General features: G+C 32.4%; 1 protein-coding gene across 21 annotated transcripts in view; it reads right to left on the bottom strand.

Annotated features, from left to right (window-relative positions):
- Positions 1-22,855, bottom strand: part of LOC148606939 (uncharacterized) — a 126,996-nt gene extending 104,141 nt beyond the window's left edge. For 6 of the 21 annotated variants that reach the window (XM_088545166.1, XM_088545155.1, XM_088545146.1 and 3 more), the window contains exon 1: positions 16,452-16,926. In XM_088545166.1, coding sequence (XP_088401292.1) covers positions 16,452-16,487 — 36 coding nt within the window. In that variant the 5' untranslated portion in view covers positions 16,488-16,926. Of the gene's footprint in view, positions 1-16,451; positions 16,930-17,010; positions 17,087-21,794; positions 21,912-22,777 lie in introns of those variants that run through there. The other 15 variants (XM_088545143.1, XM_088545150.1, XM_088545163.1 and 12 more) reach the window with 9 other exon arrangements.
- Between the last annotated feature and the right edge of the window lie 780 nt (positions 22,856-23,635).

Here is a 23,635-nt window from a genome sequence, read left to right as displayed (position 1 = left end):
GGGAAGAATTTTTAGCATTGTATCTAGACACTTTTTTGAAGTTCTGTTTTTATTTATTAAGTCAAAGGGAACAAACCTATTTAAACACTGTATTTATATGAAGATAAAACATGAAGAAAAATGTATTTATTATTTAAAAATGATACCACTGCTCTAAGTTCATTGGGTCATGGTTTGCTTTCAGTAATAATAGTCCATTTACTGATAGGTTTTCAATCAAATATGACACCATATCAACTTCAAAGAATTTCAAATTTGTTCTTTGATATCAAATCTGGAACATTATGAATACAGGGCAGATTATCTGTCTGTGAATTGGAATTTAACTTCTATTGAAGCTGTAGAATAAGTTTATACATTTTTCAGGGTATAAGCATCTATAGAAATAGTGTCCACATGATACCAATGCCTTTTTACCATCCTGGCTTATAAACATCTATAGAAATAGTGTCCACATGATACCAATGCCTTTTTACCATGCTGGCTTATTAACATCTATAGAAATAGCGTCCACATGATACCAATGCCTTTTTACCATGCTGGCTTATAAACATCTATAGAAATAGCGTCCACATGATACCAATGCCTTTTTACCATCCTGGCTTATAAATATCTATGGAAATAGTGTCCACAAGATACCAATGCCTTTTTACCATCCTGGCTTATAAACATCTATAGAAATAGTGTCCACATGATACCAATGCCTTTTTACGATGCTGGCTTATAAATTTATTGTTATTCTCAAGAGTAGTGTCAAAAATACAAAACACAATACACAAAAATGCTTTAAGAAAAGAATTTAAAAAATTGAAATGCAAAACAAAAGTGAACTCAGGATTTTAGTTGAGGGAATGTGGAAAATAAAAAATTGCAATGTGTAGCGAGTCACTATTCTTTTGAGGTAAAACTTCATAAACATTTTTTACTCTTTTTTTTTACACCCCCCCAAACAAATCTCTACCTCTCAAAGGACCGAAGGACAGTTTTGCAAGTTCAACAGTTAAGCAACCGCAACTTCCACCAAATTTCCAATCAAGTCTAGATGAAGATCTATGAAAGGTAACGAAAAATATTTTGATCAATTGAAAAAACATGTCAAATACCCTCCCTTAACAATCAAAGATATCACTATCTTATATAACCTAAATGTTAGATTAAAAAGAATTCAAAACATGAAGTTGAAGAGAACCCTCTTGAAATTAAGGGCATATCCACTTAAACATATTTACAAAGTCTCCATGTGTGTTTTAAAATACAGACTATATAAAGCCGCTATCAGACAACGAGTATGTAAGAGTATTACGCCATGGCTCGTTTTTTGGTCTATAATCCAACTACTATGTTTTAATCTTGTAAGAATAAGGTAATACAGCATTGGATTTTAGTGTCATGCTGATCCAAGAAAACCTATAGATTTAATTCTTAGTCTATGTACGTAGGAATAAATTCAATGTTTGAATATGATAAAACCTATTATGCAGACTTGGGCTGTAGAGTTCAGACATAAAAAAAATAATAATCAAACTTTTCATGTGATTAAACTCATAATGTAACAGAATTTGGACAAAATAATATAAAATTTTATGCAATCAAGCAGAAAATTCTTTAGGACTTAATACTAAGCACACAATAAAAGCATGTTTTAATGCATTATAGCTGAGTGACTATAAAGAACTGAAACTAAGCATGAAATTTTTATGCTTTTTCATAAAAAGATCATAATCATTTCATGGCAGAGTCTTAAAAGGAAGACACCATCAAAATCAATGGTTTTCTCCTCTCATTTAAAAGTTTATGATTTACAGCGAAATCTGTCCAAAGCAAACCTTTTTTTACTATGGAAATCAATATGTGACTTGTTCCTCTTAAAAAGTTAATGATTTTTACAGTGAAATCTTTCTAAAGCAATTTTTTTATCATGAAAATCAATGACTTTCTCCTGTTAAAAAGGTTATGATTTTTACAGTGAAATGTGCCTAAAGCAAACCTTTCAATGACTTGCTAAAAAAAAAGTTTTTGTTTTTTTTACAGTGAAATCTGTCTAAAGCAAACCTGCAGGTTCAATATGAAAGAAACTTGATATAAACTGACTGTAGAAGATGTTTGGCATAGGAAGATTTTATCTATTATGATTATCAAATGATAAGCAAAAACCACATATACATAGTCATTTTCAGCCCTTCAGGGGCAATAACTTTAATAAGGAGTCATCAAACAACTTCAACTAAATGAGAAGAAATCTTCAAGCAAAAGGAGGAAGGTCACATTTATTTTCAAGTATCTCTATCATCAGCAACCTTGGGGTAGTTACCAGTTTCTTCATAATATACACAAACTGGTAACTTGACGCTGTGGTTTGCAAAAAGTGACAGTGGTCATTCTACATAACCAACACAATTTTCAAAGTAGATACACGAAGAGTGCTGTTTGGTAATAATCCACTGAACAGTATCAGAGGAGAAGATTTTTTAAGAAAAGTTAACAACAAAAGATGACAACTGACAGCAACAGCTCACAAAAATCTTCAATCCAGGTGAGCTGAAAGACACAATCCTAAGATACCTTGAAGATCAATGACTTACTTGGAAGTTTTATAACCACTTTCACAATGGTGACAGAAAAAAGAAAAAAATTTCTCAGATTGATGCAAATACTGTTTGCACGCAAGAGCAATGAAAAAAGACATAATAGAAAGATAGCATGGAAATCGATGAATTGTCAGTATTCTTTATAAAGTTTACACTCTATTACCCATTAGATATCATAGACAAAAATACTATATGCATGTAGGCCCAACAAAAACAAATTATGAGAAAAGAAAATACCAATATCAATTAGCAATGATATAACCATATACGTTAAAATTGAAACATGCTTCTAGAACCATAGAATATAAAATATTTATGTTAAATGATTAAAAAAGATACCAGAAGCAACTATAAACAGAACCCCTTGACTAGACCTTCAATTATTTCAACTGACGCTGTATTGAGGACTCCAAGAGCACCATTGATTTGGATCTAGAAAAAGTCCAGGACCTTTTACTCTTGAAAGCTAAGTTGAACCCTTGCAAGTAAAACCCATGAAACCCCATAATTAAAGCTCTATTCCAATGAAAGCATCTCGAAATAAAAACTAGATGTTCCAACTACACCTAAACAATAAGTGCTTTAAAAAACAAAACAGTTAGGAAAGGTTTCAAGAAAAACCAACCCCCACTAAGTCCCTACAAAGTTGGAATCTATAATGAAACAACAAAAAGAAAACAATTAATTTAAACACTGCATGGTTCTAAAGACAATTATATTTTCACAGCTTCCGCTTTCTGCATATTTGATAAACAAAATTATAACTTTAAATGCACAAAAATCAATGACCTGCCACTGGTTCTGTTAATAAATCCTAACAACTGGTTTCCTGTTTGGTTGCACTTTCTCCATATCCATTGTTACCCCCTATGAACCAGTCAATACTGATGTCAATTATTTTTCAATAGACAGTGGTACCTAGACTATTAGTGATGGGATGAGGAAACTCACTAATTGATGAGCCAATAACTCATTGAGACATAGACACCCATACCGGAAAAGTTTCATTGATTCATACAAAATGATACAACTGGTCCAAAATTATGAAGTTTTTAATGGTTTATGTGTGGTATCATTTTTTTTAGGTATTTAAATCATCATAGTAATAAAAAATCAGTGCTAAATAAAATCTAGTAAGAAGTATGCAATAGCACTTAACCCTACAAAGTTGATACTACTTTGAATCTGTGACCAAATGTCTACAATTGATAATCCTTCAATCCAACTTCAGGTTATGTATGGTCAAAATATAAACTGAGTCAGAAAACAGGAAGTTGTCGTGAATGAAGTTCAAAAACAAATCCTACGTATGGCACACTAATATGATGCTTCTGTCAAAAATGACTCAAAATATCAAGCTCAATGTGACTAAAAGTTGCAGAGAAAAATGTTACAACACAATATAATCAAGATGAGATGGCAAACAAATTGATGTTGTCCCACAAGTTGGATATTGTGATAAACGGACAGATGGACCTTAAGTTCAAAAACTAAATACCTCTGCAACTAATTGCTTGGAGTACTAGTATAATTATATTCAGGTTGTTTCCTTCATTAAAATCTATTGAACAGTTATTTAGGAGTTAATTGAGCTTACCAGAAACAATGCGGGATTGATGAACAGATGGACATGTTTATTTTTCATATTCCTCCATGAATACAGTTAATATAAGTATTTGGTGCACCTGGTGCATTGTTACTATAATTCAGTTCATACTTCTAGCTCTCAACAACTTTGTTTTTGAGACTAAATACAAGTGTTTACCAGGAGATAACAGGTTTATAATTGATCAAGCATATATATTACAGATCATTGACACTAAACATCCTCTTATTAAAACAGGTACTCTTTGAAATTCATCCCCATCAATTAATCAATGAACAATTAAGAAAATTGAGATTTTATTCATGTTCGTTATCAGATAAAAGGCTTTCATACCTGGTCAGGTGTGATGAATTACAGGTAGACATGCTATTGTAATTAATAATCACTGTCAGGCTGTCATAGCATGTGAGAAAGTTTTAAGCAGGAGAATGTATTTGGACTAGGATTTATTTTTCAAAGTCTTAACAATTTTAAATGTGGCAGTCCCAGGCCCTAGGCTTGTACCAGTAATATGGTGGAGGGTCTGTTAAATCAACTACAGAAAAAGCAGGTACCACAAGTAAATAAAAATGCATTTAATATATGAACTAAAAAGTTAAACATGAAAAACAAATGTTTTCAGTTTCATTTTAACACAAAAATTTTAAATGTACATGTATAGCATTCTTGGTACCCATTGGAATGTCTTAGGAAATCTCACCAAAACCATAAAAGATTTAAAAATTCAACTTAGTTTCACAAATCACACCTCTCATCTTACTTAGTTCTCAAAGGAATGTGGTTATCTATCATTTTTCTTGCATTTTATTTCAATTTTAAAGCCCCATTTTACTAAAATAAAAATAATTCTTAGTAGGAGAGTTTCTTCACATGCAATTTTCTCCCAAAGATTGACAGGACAGATCTCTCAGATAGTAGAAAACTAGTGATGATACATGTACAATTTAAATGACAGGAGCAATTTAAAAGTACATTTGACCTTTCACTGCATGTAAGTCTATGAATTGAAGTAACACTACCGAGTTCAAACAGCTCAAACATTGTATTTAGCAACCTTTCAAGCAGTGTTTGTCTAAAAATGTTGAACAAAACTATGACATAACTTTACTCATTTCAACCCCATGCAAAGCATTCAAATTTGTCTCTTCATAAAGCACACATCTTTAAATAGTGATACCACTTATAGGCCAAGTATTCAGGAAATTAATAACTAATTGATATCAAAAGTTTCAATGTTTACTCGAACTGGAGTAATATAATGTATAATAAAATGAAGTTCTTTAATACATGGGTGTAGCAGTTTGATGCCTTGCTAATTACAAAAGTTGTCGGATTTCACAAGTAACTGAGAGCATGCCAAAAATATAGGAATTAGGCCATTCTGAGGAAAATCAAAACTGCTTCATTAAAGTCACTGATCACTGTCATATTTTTGTAGGTTCATAACTTCATCAACAATTTGTTAAAATCAACTGTGATGCTTATTGTGTAGAACATTAAGAGCAGAATAAAATTATAAACCTCCAAGTACATGTAGTACCTGAATGTTGATTGATTATGGTTTAACAGCCTATGGCAGATATTTCATTCCAGGACTAAAATTTTGACCTATCAAACAAACCTTGCTTTGCATTTGACTGACACCCTAAAAAAATATGTCTGTTTCCTGCTACCCTACTTTTTTTGTGTTAACCCTTAACACTTTATGGCCATTTTAACATTCATTTTAAATTCAAGATTGTTTTCCCATTAACTCAATGTAAAATGTTTTTGATAAATAAAATAATTTCACTACCTACCGACCCTATTTTTTTCTTGCTGGTAGCGAGAAACAAGACTATCATTTGTTTTGGCCTAACAGAAGCATATGTAAAACTTGAATGTAAAAGCACATAAAATAAGGGCTCAGTAAATGCACACCTTACTCCCTCCTTAAATCCTTAACCCAAATCCCTAAAAAATTCTTCTTGTGACATCATTACCATTATAGTATTCATGTTGATGAAGTTAAGGGAATAAGGAAATTTTCCTTGACTAAATGACACTAAATGAAATGCCTTGGATAGTGTAATGGTCTATTGACAAGAACATTTTGATCAGAAACAGATTTAAACACCCTTCATGTAAGGATAAAAATTTTAGTCAATTGTCCAGGTGATGGTCATGAAATCGAGGGAAGGCCAACCCTATCCCCTGAACATAATGATTGGACACTTACAGTGCATACAATGATAATGTTCAGGGAAGGCCAACTCTATCCCCTGAACGTAATCATTGTGTGTGCTGTAAGGGTAATCAAGGGAACCAAGGTTATAGCGGTAATCAAAAGAATGTAATCCAGGGACAAAGACCAGACTTGGAAAACAGACATACACAACAAAGAACATAAAGTAACTAAAATCATACATACAAAGTAACAAAAGTAAATGAGCAACTCGGACTCCACTAAAAACTGGAAGCATGGACCAGGTGCACCGGTAGGGTAAGCGTCCTCTGCTTTTCTAGAAACACCCGCCAAGTTGTAAGTGTCAAAGTAAGATAGAAAAGAAAGAAAACCATACCTGTAACTTCACCATTTCTCTTTCCCTTTTAATAACAAGGATCTAAATCCAAAATGCAAACAACTTGCATTCCAAAAAAATAAATCTTATGATAGGAAAAAAATAAATATTTGATGTGAAAATTCACACCTACTGGGTGCACTGAAACATAAAGATTACAAACCTAATTTATTGTTTTAATATTCATAATGCAGAGTGCTTAGAGACCGTTGAGAAAATTGCTAGCTGGCAGAAATAAGATCTGCTGAGTTTTAAGAAAATTAAAACCGATATTAAGTATAGAGTGATTTTTCTGAAAGGAGAAAATATTCAACTATGTCTTTAATAGTGCATTAAAAATTGAAACAAATCAATATGGTTATATTAAAATTTTGAAATTTAATCATTGGAAATTCTGACATTTAAAACTTAAGCAAAACGTTTAATTACATATTCAATTGTAATAAAAAACATATTGGCAAACTTTTTTTAATGAAAAATTTCTAAATTGAAAATGTAAGAGGCTAACATATGGATTTTTAAGAGAAACATACCAGCTGAATATCAAATCTAACACCATATTGGAAATGAAATTACTAGTTTTTTTGGGTTTTCTTTTGCACCTTGTTCAGATGTACAATTAATGTACAGAGTATCCACATGTAACGAAAATTCTAATGCAAATCAATCCAATTGACCAGTTTAGATGATACATTTATGATACTGCCTACTGGTATAACTAACATAGACAAGTACTTTCTACAGTTGTGTACATAACTCAGCATAGTTCTAGTTAAAATATCAAATCATGAACACAAATTGTTATGACTGCAAATTGGAAATAGTCAATGTGTGAATGTTAAGGAAATTCTATATCACAAGTGAATGCACATTCAATTCTGGTACATAGTGTGAACACCAGTCACAAGTGAATGCACATTCAATTCTGGTACATAGTATGAACACCAGTCACAAGTGAATGCATATTCAATTCAGGTACATAGTGTGAACACCAGTCACAAGTGAATGCACATTCAATTCTGGTACATAGTGTGAACACCAGTCACAAGTGAATGCACATTCAATTCAGGTACATAGTGTGAACACCAGTCACAAGTGAATGCACATTCAATTCTGGTACATAATATGAACACCAGTCACAAGTGAATGCGCATTCAATTCAGGTACATAGTGTGAATACCAGTCACAAGTGAATGCACATTCAATTCTGGTACATAGTGTGAACACCAGTCACAAGTGAATGTACATTAAATTTCAGTACATAGTGTGAACACCAGTCATGTTACAATAGTGTTGTAAATATATTACATGTGAACAAGGACTACGACTGTGGGTTATGCCATCAAAGAAGCTAGTAATAGAGGTATACAGTGGATCTAACCCCTTTAATTTGGACTGTAAAATTCAATTGGTTAAGACTGTGGTTTTTTCAGGTTGAAAATGCATTTTAACTTTCAGACAGGTATTCAGTTTTTTTTTCACCATACTTAAAAAAATATTAAATAAGGAAGTGACAAATATTAAGGTCAACCAATACAGATCAATTCACTTCTGACAATTCCTCAATTACTATCAACCAAGTCATCTATACCAAGTTTCACAAGAATCCAACATGAAAATCCAAATCAATATACTGACACTACCTACAGTTCCTCTTGTTACTGCTAGCACCTGTCATTCATATTGTAAAGTAAATTGCCTTTTTGTATGACTTTTTGGGACCTAATATCAATATACAACTAATTTATATTAATCAATTTAATAGTATGAGTGACAAATTTGTGTATCTTAGATTCTACTTGTCCATCATAAATAGCCATGGGAATTAATAATGAGACAGGGGTCTTTTCTCTTCAAAGGGAGTTTTGTAGAACCTTTGACAAACTTACACAACCTTAAATGGCATACACATTCCCTGGCTTAGTGTGTCTTGTTTTGCATTTTCCAATGTCCTAATTGTGTTTAAAGATCAAGTTAGACATGCTCATCAGAGCTGGATCCAGACATTTTGAAAGGGAAGGGTGCCAGCCAAGGTTTACCAGAAAAAGGGGGATGGTGGTGCTTTACATTTACATTTTTACCTATTTTTTGTCAATTTTACACATGAAAATGACAAACTTTCCAATAAAAAGGGGGTGTTAACCCCCTGCATCCCCCTCTCTGGAAGTCAAGATTCTGCATAAATTCTTCAGTAGACCACAAAGATCAGCAATAGCAAGAATACAGCGAAGAACATTTCCATTAGAGATAGAACATGGCCACTATAGAAACATTCCACTTCTGTGTTACGACTATTTGCTGAAGTATTTCCAGACATTGACTGCCAATTTAGAAATCCACCAACTGTTCTTGGATAATGCATAAAATGAACTCTTAATTTGCACTATCTACTGGCAATCTCTCTCTTGTAAATTAATCTATGATTTTAAGCCTAGATATGTAGTATTTTTTACCTTTATTTTGAATAATAGGTCAGTGTATCAAAAGCCTTTTGGCTGACTGTTACTTATAATTGTGGAAATCTGTGGTCAGAACAGTGCAAATGTCATATGATACTTGACTCTGCAAAATATGAGGCATGAAATATTGACTGCCCCCTAGTTATTCTAATATAACACCTTATGCTATATTAAATTCTCCAATGATGAGGTAGATTTACCATGGGGTGGGAGTAATTATCTTAGCAGGGGTAGGATTTATCATAAGGAGTTAATATACTGCAGCAGGGGCACATTTATCATAGGGGGTTCAAATATCACAGCAGGAGGTAGCTTTATTATGAGGGGGGTCAAATTATACCTGAAAAATTGGTACCCTAGGCTCTATACTCACAGGGTCAAAATATGATATATGACGTGGATGTTACTAGGAACACTGAACGTACTATTTTGTACAAAAGAAAAACATTAAAAAGTACACATAGATTACATGGAGCATGGAAAAGCACTTTGTAGTACAACACAGTAATTCAGGAGAAAGTTGCTACCAATGAACAGTTCTAAAATGTTAAGTGATTTTTGCCAATACGCTTAGGCTTATAATCTTCTGTACAAGAAAAGACATTTTACAGCTTTTGATACTAAAACAAAATCCGCACTTGACCAAGAAAATAACTTGAGGTCAAATAAGGAAAAAAAATCTGTTCAATCTATACCATATTCAATCCATTTCTTTTGACATAGACATTTGTGTTTGTGTATGAGTTTTTACCATTTAAAAAATTTTGCCAAGTTTTGAGGGTGTTCAACTCAAATATTGGTTAAGTAATTCTACAAATATTTTACACTTAAATGTAAACCAAACACAGAATGTAAACACTAAATTCTTCTCCAATAAACCCTACGGTGATAAATGAGCGAATAAATCGAAGTTACGAAAATGTAATAATTGAAAAGTATTCAATGTAGGAGTTTAAAATCTATTCAAGTTTTCTATTTTGGCACAGTTAACACTGCTTGTGAAAGTTGACTTTGAAGCCAAAACAACTAGGCACGAAAGTTCACCGAAATACGAAATTTAAACAGACAAGGATTTTTAAACCGCAAAAATAACAATTGTAAATGTAGCATACGATCATATTCTAACAAGCTGAAACTAGAAGTGACCTTAGCCATGTAATTGAGCTTATTGAAGATCACAAATATCATTATAATGTTTATTTAAAACCCAAAGTTATTTTTTGAGTGAATTAAAAGTAACATTTACATTTGCAGTTTGACTTTTAATTTTTTTGTAAGGCAAGATATATTGAATGTATGTGGTATTGAAGTACATGAGTACACTGAGAAATGATTTAAATAGATAGATGTGAGAGGTAAAATAAGGGATGAAAATCAGGGGTAAAAAAGAGATGGAAGAGGTAAGTTAAGGGATAAAACTGGAAGTTAGTAAGAGATTATTGATGAAGTAGACAGAAAAGAGGGGTAAGAAAGAGGTGAAAGAGGGGAATATAAATGACTAATAGAGGGAGAAAGATAGTGATGGCAGAGGTAAATTAAGAGCTAAAACTAGATGTTAAAGGAAGAAAGAGATGGAAAGGGTGAGATGTAAAATATAGACTGAAAGAGATGGAAGAGTTAAGTTAAGGGTTAAAACTGGAGGTTAGTAAGAGATTGATAAGGCATGTACAATAAAGACAAAAAAGTTGGGGTGGGGTGGGGTAAGAAAGAGGTAAGTGCAAAATCAGGAGATTAGAAAAACAGGGGTGTAGAACATTTTCTCCAAGCACTTGTCCCATGTTTTGTTCTTTTTTGTGACTTGAAAAAAATGAGCAGCTTTTCAGCAAGTTTATGCTAATATTAGCTTTACTTACATTCACATTATGTGAGCAAATGTACATCCTTTTAACTATTGACCAAACTTTATGACAAATGTAATGACTTTTCATTCAAAATTGTCAACTTTCCTTTCATCTGTGGCAGCATCCCTACAGCACCTGTGTATGGAGTGTTCATATAACAACTCATACATTATGCCAGAGCTTACCGAGACCATGCAGACTTTTTGTATCGCACTAGAATTCTAACAACTAGGCTTCTGGAGCAGGGTTATGTTGCTACAAGATTGAGGTCATCACTACAAAAGTTTTACAGTCGTCATCATGAACTTGTGGATCATTACGGTGTATCCAACTGCACTATGAAAACTGATTTGTTCAACGTGTCATAGTTTTCCTTTCCTCTTTTGTCTACAACGGACTTGACTTTTTTATGAGCAACTCGGTGGGTGTTTCTAGAAAAGCAGAGGATGCTTACCCTTACCTGGTCCATGCTCCAAGTTTTTAGTGGAGTCCGAGTTGCTCATTTGCTTTTGTTACTTTGTATATATGATTTTAGTTACTTTATGTTCTTTGTTGTGTATGTCTGTTTTCCATGTCTGGTCTTTGTCCCTGGATTACATTCTTTTGATTACCGCTATAACCTTGGTTCCCTTGATTACTCTTCAATAAAACATAAAAAACAAATCACATCAATAACTGCAAAATTTCAAACAATTTCAAAACAGAAAACTTTATTGGTGTCATATTTCACAACTAAACATCAAATAAAAATGCAACTGATATCAGAATATTGAATGTAATCTGATAAATAATCCTAGAGCTTGAGAGTATAGACAAACAAACCACTTTCCATGACAAATATATTTTATGGGATTTTAAAAGATCATCAATATTAAAGATATCAGTTAAAGGGGGTAACAGAAGGAACACTTTAAATGTGTATTTGATGGCAAAATGTCTCAGAATTGAAAACTTTTTTTTGTTACTAGAATGGAAAATGTGCATTCAGCACTGTGAATAATGGCACTGTTAACTTATCTTTCTCTTGGGTGCTGCTCAATACTTTTCAGCAGATTATTTTGTTGAGTGTAAATATTAGGATCTTTAACAGATCTGCTTAATGGCATAACATGAATGTATCCCCCTTTTTCATAACTAACAAATCTAAAAACAGTGAAAACCAAATGGTACGTCCTTCAATGATGACCAATATGATACAAAAAAAATCATACAATCATTATCATACAATCAGTGGACAGACAGACAGACAGACAGACAGACAGACAGACAGACAGACAGACAGACAGACAGACAGATATAAAGCTAATACATTCAAAGATAGGGTATCAAAAGTAAACAATTTTTGTTTTGTTTTTTCTTTAATTTACAATTTCACATTGAGGACATAGTTCCAAAAATATATTTTGCATGATATTAATATTTGCTGTTAAAATCATGCAACAATCCCCAAATCTCCTACTACTATAGTATTAGTACCCATTATTAAATAATAAGCTATATTAGTAAACTAACATAGGGAATTAAGCTTCCATGAAATAAAAATAAAACCAAGGTTATTCGACTCCTATTCAAAGCTATCAATCCAACTACATGTAGGTCAATATTCATAATGACCTCAGATACAAAATATGAGCTTAATATAATATTCTCAATGTCAATAAACAAATTAACTTAGTAAATGATCATAAATTGACTCAATTAAAAAGTAACTACTCAATGACATATGGCCTTTGAGAATTTAAAGGGTTCCATTATACTATAAATATTGAAGTTTAGATTTTTTTCAATGTAACTTGATATTAAAAATTTAAAACATTAGCAAAATTGATTACATACATCCTGTAGGAATTGGAGCACTTATTATTTATTTGATTATTGGCATTTTTCACAATATTCTATGAAAACATTAACAGTCTATGAAAGTTTGATATTTAATGCATACTATTGTTATTATGATTGCAATAAAATTTTGAAAACTATATCCAAACCTGAATATCTGTCCTGCTTTCATTAGGTTTTATCAATAAATGAATAGTCAATTATTTAATGATCTGATACATGTATGGAGAGGGTAGATTGTGGAATTCATTGTGCATTAAATAACATACCAAACATTTTATAAGCAAGGGAGAGGAGCTAGGATATTCTTTTTTTGTAAACAGCCAAAATTTTTTTTTACTCAGCTATGAACAACAAAAACATTTGAATCAATATTTCCCTAATCAATCAACAAGGTAGATTTTAACTCTAACTGCTGCTGAAAAAAAGATCTCACTCAACACTTAAAAAATCCCACATCTCTGGGAAGAAAATGGTCTGTGTCTTATCCTTAGAACCTATACAACAGATCTAGTCTCTACAGAACCGCCTTTCACACGGATTTGTTTGGAATAGAAGTACTGCAAGTGTTCTGTTTTATGATATACAGGTTCAAAATGTATTGAAATTGATATGAAGGGAATTATCAGAGAATCTGGTTTGGACAGGCCTCTTAATTATTCAGGGTTTGATTTGGACAGGGCTCTAAATCATTCAGGGTTTTGTTTGGACAGGGCTCTAAATTATTCAGGGTTTGGTTTGGACAGGGCTCTAAATTATTCAGGGTTTGGTTTGGATAGGGCTCTAAATAATTCAGGGTTTGGACATGTTTCACTGTATCTGTATCATGGAAGGAAACATGTAAAAACTAAAGGATCAAATATAAGGTTGAAATTTAACAGCTGCAGGTATATTTTGGTTTTTTCCAAACTTTGATTGACAGTTAGAATTTATAGAATCAGACTAATTATTTGTAAGGACATCTCAGGTCATGCCTTTCATTCCATTATCTAATCCCCCTATTTACAGACAATCTTATCTCATACTTAATTTCTCAAATCTTCCTTTTAACCAATTAAACATGTAACTACTGGTTTAAACTTACTACTCATATGGAGTTACAACAATTTATCATTACATCAAATAGTTCATATAAGTCAGATCGAGAAGCTATATTTACTGAAATAGATACACCTCGCTACTTCCATGAGATATCTCTCTATATTACAGCCCAGCAAATACCATACATGTGAAAAGGCAATTCAATCTATAAATATTACTGCCAAAGAAGATTTACGAATGATAGAGCTCTTCAAACTGAATGATTTTTGGAGAAGAATGATACTTCAAACAGTATTGACTTAGAAAGAAATATCAATGGTATTTCGATCAAATACTTAGCCATACTGCTGTGGTGGTCTCCATTTCTACTAAAACAGGTCTTTGAAGTGATGATAGCTTTTGAATAAGATGTCATATTTGCAAAGTTTAAGGATTTACATGTACATCTACATGTACCCCAGCTATAAAGTGGTCCTTAGCAATTTTATTATATTGACGAGATGGGTGCTCTTTGAATCATAAGTCCATGGTACATTTTACTTATGACAATAAGGTAACTAGGAGATAGGATATACAAGCAGACAAGACAAACTTTAACCAATTTATTTTTGCAGATACTTATCTTTGCAATTTAGGATGTCAATTCAATTTTGTGACAGTCATTCATGTACAACTTTCGCTAAAATGTTATTTCTAAAATGTATAGTATAAGATGTATTCTTTCAAGATAACTTCCATTTTAAAGAGGCTTATTTGCAGCAATTCATTTATCATCTATTTCATTTGGTTGCACTTCCAGTGAAGACAAGGTTATAAGCTTTACCAGCTGCATTTTGTTCTGCTATGCTCCAGTCAATAATGATTGATTGATTGAAATTTTACATCCTATGGCTGATATTTCATACACCAATCAAACAATGGTTTGTATTATATGCTAGTTCACAGAAGTAACATAAAAATAGGAGATGTGGTATGATTGCCAATGAGATAGTCATCCACCAAATGCTATGCAACAAACAATTTATTTTCTACTGGTCATCAATGATGGGCAAAGTCCATACCATAAAGCAAGCTGTAAAAGGCCCCACAATAAATAATGGCATAAAAATCAACCTAATCTACAGAGAGAAAACATAAAAGGAATAATAATGAACATAAAAAACGACAACCCCAGTGGACTACAGGTTCTTGGGATGGGAAAAGCACATTATATATGTTGCAGGAAGGTAGGTATCGTAATGTCTAACTACCTAGACACATTATTCTGAATCAATCTGAGCCAACCTGTCATCATTTAGAATCTCCAAAATGCTGTCTTCTTGGGAGCAGAAGCAGTGATATAGACTACCAATTCTAAGATATATCATGTGACTTGGCCAGGGATTGAAATCCTTGACTGCCCACACTCAAGGCAAGCACTGCTCCATAATGGAAAAGTCGGAAATCCAAATGTAAGATATCCCAAATCTTCATTCTTCACTTGTGTTAAAACCTAATTTTCTTATAATTCTCATTTCAAAAAGTTTGAAAAAGTACAGTTTAAAAAAAAAGTTAGAATTGTATAAATTTGAGAGATAGGACTACCACATTTTTTGAAAATCAGTGGGAATCTGAATGAATAAGTAAAGGGGGCAATGTCGAAATTGAAAATAGCGCTTGGCTACAGATGCAGATGTCATAGTGTATGAAGAAATAAACTCCTTAACACTTTGCATTTATAATTAAGAATACCTTTAAGCAGCTAACACAGACTATACTAACAATGCTATCATTAAGATATCCATTTATTTTTAATTTCAATTTAAACATAAGCCAAGACTGCAAACAGACCAACTTGAAGTTAAATGAGTTGGACCTCAGTAATCCCTGTCAATGTTGACATTTATGAAAAGCTTTTAAACAGATGCATGTATTACTTCGATCAGTTTGATTTTTTTGGATATGTCTGTTTTTGATTTGTACAGCTTTCAACAAGAAATGGTCAGTTTTGTATAATCTTATTACTATAATGTCTAAGAAAATTCCATTGCAGTTTTTTTAAATCAACATATTGCAGTATTATTTGGTCTTTCAACTCATATCTATTAGTCTTTTGAAACCTCATTGTGGACGATTGGATTTCAGAGATGGAATTCAACTTCCAATTGTACATTTAGAATTATTAGAATCTTCCAGAAATCCTTGGTGGAACATATTTTTCGAACATTTTGCCTTTTCAACACAACAATTTGACAAACAGATTACATTCCATTGGAATAGCAGTCTCAAGTCCATCATTATTCAGATCCTATCTCTGGATACCAATGAACAAAAGATACCAAAGGACAACACTGAAAATGCACAAGGCCTAAGAAAACCATACACAGAAAATGGATTATCTACTCATTAGTTTTCCTACTATACCCATAAATCAAAGTGGTTTTACTCAATTACTGGTAGACTTAAATAAAAAAAAAATAAAAACACTATAAATTTATCTTTATATGGAGAAGATGAAATATATATAATTTTCCTACCTGCTCAGTATCATTCAACCATGCCTGAACATCCATAATCCTTTTAGATTAAATAATCCACAAAAATTGTCAAAACTTTCACTCTGAATTCTAAATGTGCATGCATATATTATATCATATACTTATATCAATCTAAAAGATATGTAATTTCCAAATATCTGAAAATCAGTATACACATTCCAACAATATTCACTTTTCTAATTTAGATGCTCCTAAAATTGATTGAATAGCCAATTATACCAAATTAATGTTAATTTTTCAATATAATTAATTGTTATTCCTAAAAATAGCCATTTCTAACTCCAATTATCACCCCTCTCCTAATGAACTTTCCACCTGAATGGGAATGACCACTGCCTTAGAGGAAATTGGTCAAAAATCAAACAGATTTACTCAATGCTGATATTTGGTCTACTAATCAAACACTTGGCACCCTTCTGGCTCTGAAAACATATTTTTCCTTTTTATTAACTTTCAGTATTTGATCCAGATTTGGTAATCTATACATCAAATAGAAATTTGATATTAAATGGGAGAATACCTATCTAATTGTTCTTACCTTTATTTGAAATCGTCTGCCCATCATATTTGATATTCATAAATAAAAGGTTAAAGGTGAAAATGAGGGGGGTGTAAGATGGGACGTCCTCAGGTGTCCTCCCTCATCAAGGTGAGATCTACCTGTTCAGGCAATACAAGGTGATTATTGATCTACAGGAATGTTTGGACGAATTCAACCAGAAAATATCTATTTAATTGAGCTTAAAATTGAGATCAGGGACACCCAATTAAAGAGACTGTCAAACATTATTTGTCCTTCTTTATCAGAGATTTGCAAAAACTTGTCAAAAATTGTTAAGAAAAGAGCTATAATAACACATGAAGTTTGAAAGGTCAATGGATATATGTATAATGAAAGTTGGGTAGAAATTTGACAGGTTGTAAAAATCTTCAAAGGAGAGTATTATAAAATTGTCTTGTGCTAAACACTTGGGCTTCATTTCTTGTTTTGCACTCAACAGAACTTCTGTGCGTTGGATTTGGCTCCCTATTTTGTTAGTTTTTGTACTGAGTACTTTTTGTTTACAATTATTTTTTGGATTTAGATCTTCCCATACATTTGGTTCTAATGCTGTTGAGTTAATAAGATATAACTCTTTGAAACAGTATATGTACAGCATACTTGAACTAGTAATATTAATATGAAAGGTAGTTTTCAATAGTTCAAAGATGTATAAAGAAATTTAACTCTAAATGCTATTCCAGATCTGTTAAACATAACTCAGAATACAAATAGCGGCCAAAAAAATCTGTATTGACAACCAGTACTCAGCAATTGAATTGAATTTCCTACTTATTATTGTAAAATCCCAAGGCCTAACCCCTTGGTTAATATAACTCATGGTAAGAACCAGGCAAAAAGAAAGAGAAAGGCTTAAATTCAAATGAAATATTTATAGTATTTACTTATATCATTGACAATAAGAATGCTACATCTACAGCTACCTTACTGCCCAAGAGGTGTAGTGGTAGAATACAGGAGGGCGTGATTTCAAATCACAGAGTAAATTTATAGAAATTAAAAACGATTGTCCTTTTCCTCTCCTCCAAGCATGTGGCATACTGGAGACAAAGTGACAACTGGTTGGCTTGGAGGCAGAAACTTGTGTCAAAGTTGGGTGGTTTGCCAACTGGAGGGTAATTGCCCCTGAGAGCTAGCTTAATAAAGAAACGACACTGCGTGTCGGACTAGTACATGACAGGGTCTGTTCATTTGGTCAAAATATTCTAATCCTGACTTGCACAAAATATATTATGCCATAGGAAGTTAAACCACAACCAATCAATCTAGCAATAACAATGTCAAACCCACCTACTTAGAACTCTCATTACTTATCTAATTTAAGTAGAGATACATTTTCATTGAGTTACCTTCAAAATTTCAATGAAATCCAGTAGTCAGTCACAGAAGAGTGTTTCCAAACTGTGATTGACACAATATCAAAAGGACAAACAGACAGATGGAAGCAAATCATTTCTACCAAATTCTTACCATGGCATTATAACAAGAGACAATTGTAGAGAATATTTGTTGAAAATTTCATCAAACACACGGTAAGTGTGGCATCCCTTAACTTAAAAGAATTATCTTCAATTACCTTCAACTTACAAAATTTAAAATGGACAGGGTTCCCTAAATTAAGCATACACTAAGTTTGGTCAAGATTTATAAGAATCAAAAGACTAATTTTGACTTTGACCTCGTACTTTATGACCTTGACCTTATAAAAGTAAAAAGGTTTCTTGTTTTTTAGGGAATAAATAGGAATCAATTTGAACACAATTGATTATAGTGTCACAAGGGTTCAACTTTAAGGTGAGGAATAAATTTTTACCTGATTTTTATCAAGAATGTTAAAAGCATACAACAAGCCACATAGTTAGTGATTGCAACTTTGCATATCAATCTTATTTAAAGTAATTTACACACAGCATTAACAATGTTTGGTTATAGACCTTTAAGTATTACCAACGAAAAGATACTCAATTCAATTATTTTTAATAGACATTATAATTTAACCAAATATGTCTTGCAATCCTTTGTACAAAATTGTTACCAAAGATGAGATAGAGCTTGCTACATTTAAAAGGCATCCCCAGTAATTTGAATGTTGACAATCGTCGCTCCAATATCAATTCAAACTACGGTTCATTTGTATTCACAAAGATCACTCTATACTTAGGCTGGAGACTCGCCAAAACAAATTAACGGGGCGCGCTATAAAATTTCCGAGAGACCTAAGATTAAGTCTATTAAATGTTATATAATGTATGTGAATTCTTTTAAATAAATAGAATTAAATTTATATCTATCAGTGGAGGTATAGTTCTTTTAAGAAGGCCAAAAAACTTTTTACGGAAATTGTTCAATCAAGGGAGAATTCCAAACATTAACAAATCATATGTATGTATTGACAAAGAATACTAATTAGGTTTAATTAATATACATTTAATGAAATTTTTGCTTTGTAATTTCAAACAATTGTGTTGATGATATTGCAAATCATGAAACATAATTGCAAAACAGCAATGAACAGTCATTATTTATTTTTATACACAATAATTAAAAATATTCAATGGAAATGAAATTTTTAAGTCAAGGTGTAGATCTGGTGTGAAGGTACCAAAATTAAACAGACAGACTTGGAATTTCAAAATTAAAGTGAAATATGTTCAATCTGAAACAATTTAAAGTTTAAAGGGGATTTGATTTAGACAGGTTTTACTATATATGGAATTCAAAGTAATACAGATATGTATGATAGACCAGAGATGCAGATCCATGAATTTGAAGAGAAGGTTCAATGCTAATATTGGTAATATTTCCACAATTAATACACAAAATGAACATAAAAGAAGGGATCCCAACTGCCAGATCATCCCTAGATCCACCACTGGACCAAAGAAGGGATCCCAACTGCCAGATCATCCCTAGATCCATCACTGGACCAAAGAAGGGATCCCAACTGACAGATCATCCCTAGATCCATCACTGGACCAAAGAAGGGATCCCAACTGACAGATCATTCCTAGATCCATCACTGGACCAAAGAAGGGATCCAACTGCCAGATCATCCCTAGATCCATCACTGGACCAAAGAAGGGATCCCAACTGCCAGATCATTCCTAGATCCATCAGTGGACCAAAGAAGGGATCCCAACTGCCAGATCATCCCTAGATCCATCAGTGGACCAAAGAAAAAATCCCAACTGCCAGATCATCCCTAGATCCATCAGTGGACCAAAGAAGGGATCCCAACTGCCAGATCATCCCTAGATCCATCACTGGACCAAAGAAGGGATCCCAACTGACAGATAATCTCTAGATCCATCACTGGACCATAAATCTATTTATATGCAATCTAAAAAAATTGTGAGTGGGATGAGCCTCATTTAAAGCAATCAATCAACTGATTGTTCAATCGATAATAAGTTTTCTACAAATTCTCTCAACATGAAATACAGACAACACTTACAATGGAAAAGCCTTATTGTTGTATTGAGTCCAATATTTGAAACCCTTACTATACTCATTACACAGAATCAGCATAACAGCATAACTGAACATTTGGCAGGCAAAAATTAGTTAATGATGTGTGAACACCCCCTCCTTTTCCCCTCTTCACAGAATATTGTAATAGTGAAATGTTTTTATTGAATTTCTAGCATTGGATAACAGAAGTACTTGTTAGAATGCTTATAATTCTGTCCCAATCCTCTTTACAAGCTAAATTATGTCTGATACTGAAAGAAATAATCAAATGAATGCATCAACTCACCAAAGAACATATTACTGGTTTATGTATATAGGTACCATAATCCTCCAAACGGGCACAGGAGAACAAAAAACGTCTACATGAAATATGAAGGTAAACAGCATACCAAAATTAAAGAATATAGATTACTTAAATGTATTGGAATTAGAATCTAAATCAGTGTTTGTACAGGGATTTTTATGTTTATATTAATAAAGACAAGTAAACAAAATGTATGTGATAACAGAAATATCTAGGATACTATGACAAATCCAACCAAATCCCTGCAAGATGTGTAAACCTGACAAGTACTAGCCTTCACAGTTTCAACTGACATAGCATTCCAGATCTAATTTGAACTTTGGAACATCACAATATAGACATTGTGGTATAACTAAGTATCAAGGACAAGTCCTTGCTATGCATATCATAAGTAAATTTCATGGCAAGGATTAGGTTTAGTTCCCATTAAAACAAAGTCATCAACCTTTTAAGGTTTAAATTTGACAAAGTATTTTCAATCAATCACTATACAGATATTGCAATAAAGCTGGCTTCAAGAGCACCATCTGATATTCACAAAGAATTTGCAGAAAAGTTTGGTTAACCCTAATATATGCAATGACAGCCCTTTCTATCCAAGAATGATGCCAGAAATTCATATTCCTGCAATTTCTACATATATTATGAGGTCTGAATCTGTTTAAGGAAAACAACTTCATAGACCCTTTAGTGGCAAATTGGTGAGCATGCTCAATATACACTTCTGCGAGGTAGGGCTTGGGTAGAACAAAAGAATTTTCCTCGTGGAAGTCTATATTGAGCATGCTCTACGCATCGACTACCCCAACATTAGCACAAAAGGGTCCATTTTAAAAAATGTCATTTACTAATCCATACAAAAAAACTTCTAACTTAGAAATCATTTGATGAATAACTGTATTTCCTTGATTTCATTCTTTTCATCAAATAAAATCAAGTTCATTCACAACATTAACAAATCACACAAACAATAGAATATCCTTACCAAAAATACAGTCCACAATTTTGACATGCTCAACATAAAACCTATGTATATATCACAATTTTTTCAATAATCCAGTCCACCTTACATTCATTTCTAACTACAGAATCAAGTTCCAACCTTGTAATTAGTAAATAAATCAATGAATAATTATTACTATGATGAATAGATAAATCTCCATTTAATACAACCAAGATTTTAGACAATGATGTTCTAAACTGTATTGTCATGATTTAAATTATACAGCTTTAACCATTATGGCAAGGTAATTTGGTGTGAACACTGTCCAATGGACGAAGATTCATAAGAGTCCATTGACAATAGATGAATCTGGGATTAAAGGATAAATATTTTACATGTTAGATCTCATACTGCACACGTCAAATTTCTCTATTTCTATTATACTAATCACTCATGTGACTTACACAGAGATCCATATTTGGAAATTCTTTCGACGTTTCTGGTGTTTTTATCTCCACAAACATCCCCTATTTTTGTGCATTCAATATTGCTACCTCTTCAATGAAATTTTAACAAGCTTTCCTAATTATCCAATAAAAAGACACTTAAATTTTTCCGATGAGCACATTCCAATCACAGCTATAAAATGGCACAGATTCATATCATGCTGTACTGAAAAACAAAATTTCATCAAAATTTGGCACTTATCAAGAAAAAAAGCTTTAAAACAAATCACCTAATGCAAACAAACAGACATACAGAGACAGGCAAACTGACAAAGAAACAGACAGAACCACAGAATGAAATACAGCAAAAACTAAATGTCTGAATACTTAAACATGCTAATAAAAACATTGTAGAAATACATCCTAAGCATTAACTGTAGCCAGAGTGAACACTTTGTTTTAAAAGGTGACCACAATTTTTCAACTAAAACCACTAAGAAAATCCAGAAAACAAAATTGTAAACTAGTCTAAAAAGCACTTCATAGAAAGCAGTATCCAATCTAGGACTATAATCCTACCTTTCATAGTGAAATGTACAACCACTTGCATTAAACTGAAAAACATACCCGATACAAGTTCTATAATTTACCCAATACACATTTTATGAACTACAGTTGGTAAAACAAACGTTATATAAACTCATACTTTCAATAGACCCTTATCTTCTGAAGTATGTTGCACCCGATAATCATTTGTTTACACCCAGGAACGCATGTAACAATTGGAATGAAGGTGAAATATACAACAATTTCTTTCCGTACCATTTTTTTTGGTCCCTTAATCTTTTTTTCACTGATTTAAGGGTCTGTTTTTTTGGCCCCCCCCCCCAAAAAAAAAAAAAAAAATTTCAAATAAATATGATTTATAGAACATTTTAAAATTTATTTTTCAAAAAGTTAAAATCAAATTGACCTACTTCCTAACCATAATCGATTTGGATCAATGACACAAATTGGACAGCTATTGATTTTTAAATGAGATTGATTGCTTTGTGGGTCTTAAGTTTATCATCCCAAATTTAGGATCGCTTGTGATAAATCTTATAGAACTAGCTAAGCCCAAAGTTTGTCAAAACAGAATATGCTTCGTTATCAATTACCTTAAATGAGATTCCATGATTCAAAATTTTGAGGGGAAATGTTCTGAAAATTCTATCTTGAAATGACTCAAACAGATTGCTAGGCTTGTCCTTGATTAGAATTCTAGGCCCAAGATATAGCCCATATAACACTACTAGTTCATTACGCATGAAATACTTTCAGAATATTAGATCCGTATTTTGTTGTTGTTTTTTTTAATTCATTCAATATGACTTTTTTTCATCTTTGGTAACACAATAAAAAAAAAGGATTTTACAGCTAAAATATATGTAATTT

Source organism: Perna viridis, chromosome 9, assembly GCF_037379345.1.
Source record: "Perna viridis isolate PV_CMFRI_1.1 ecotype Kerala chromosome 9, ASM3737934v1, whole genome shotgun sequence".
Taxonomy (NCBI): Eukaryota; Metazoa; Mollusca; class Bivalvia; order Mytilida; family Mytilidae; genus Perna; species Perna viridis.
Note: the sequence above shows the minus strand (reverse complement) of the source record. Positions and strands in the feature narration are given on the sequence as shown.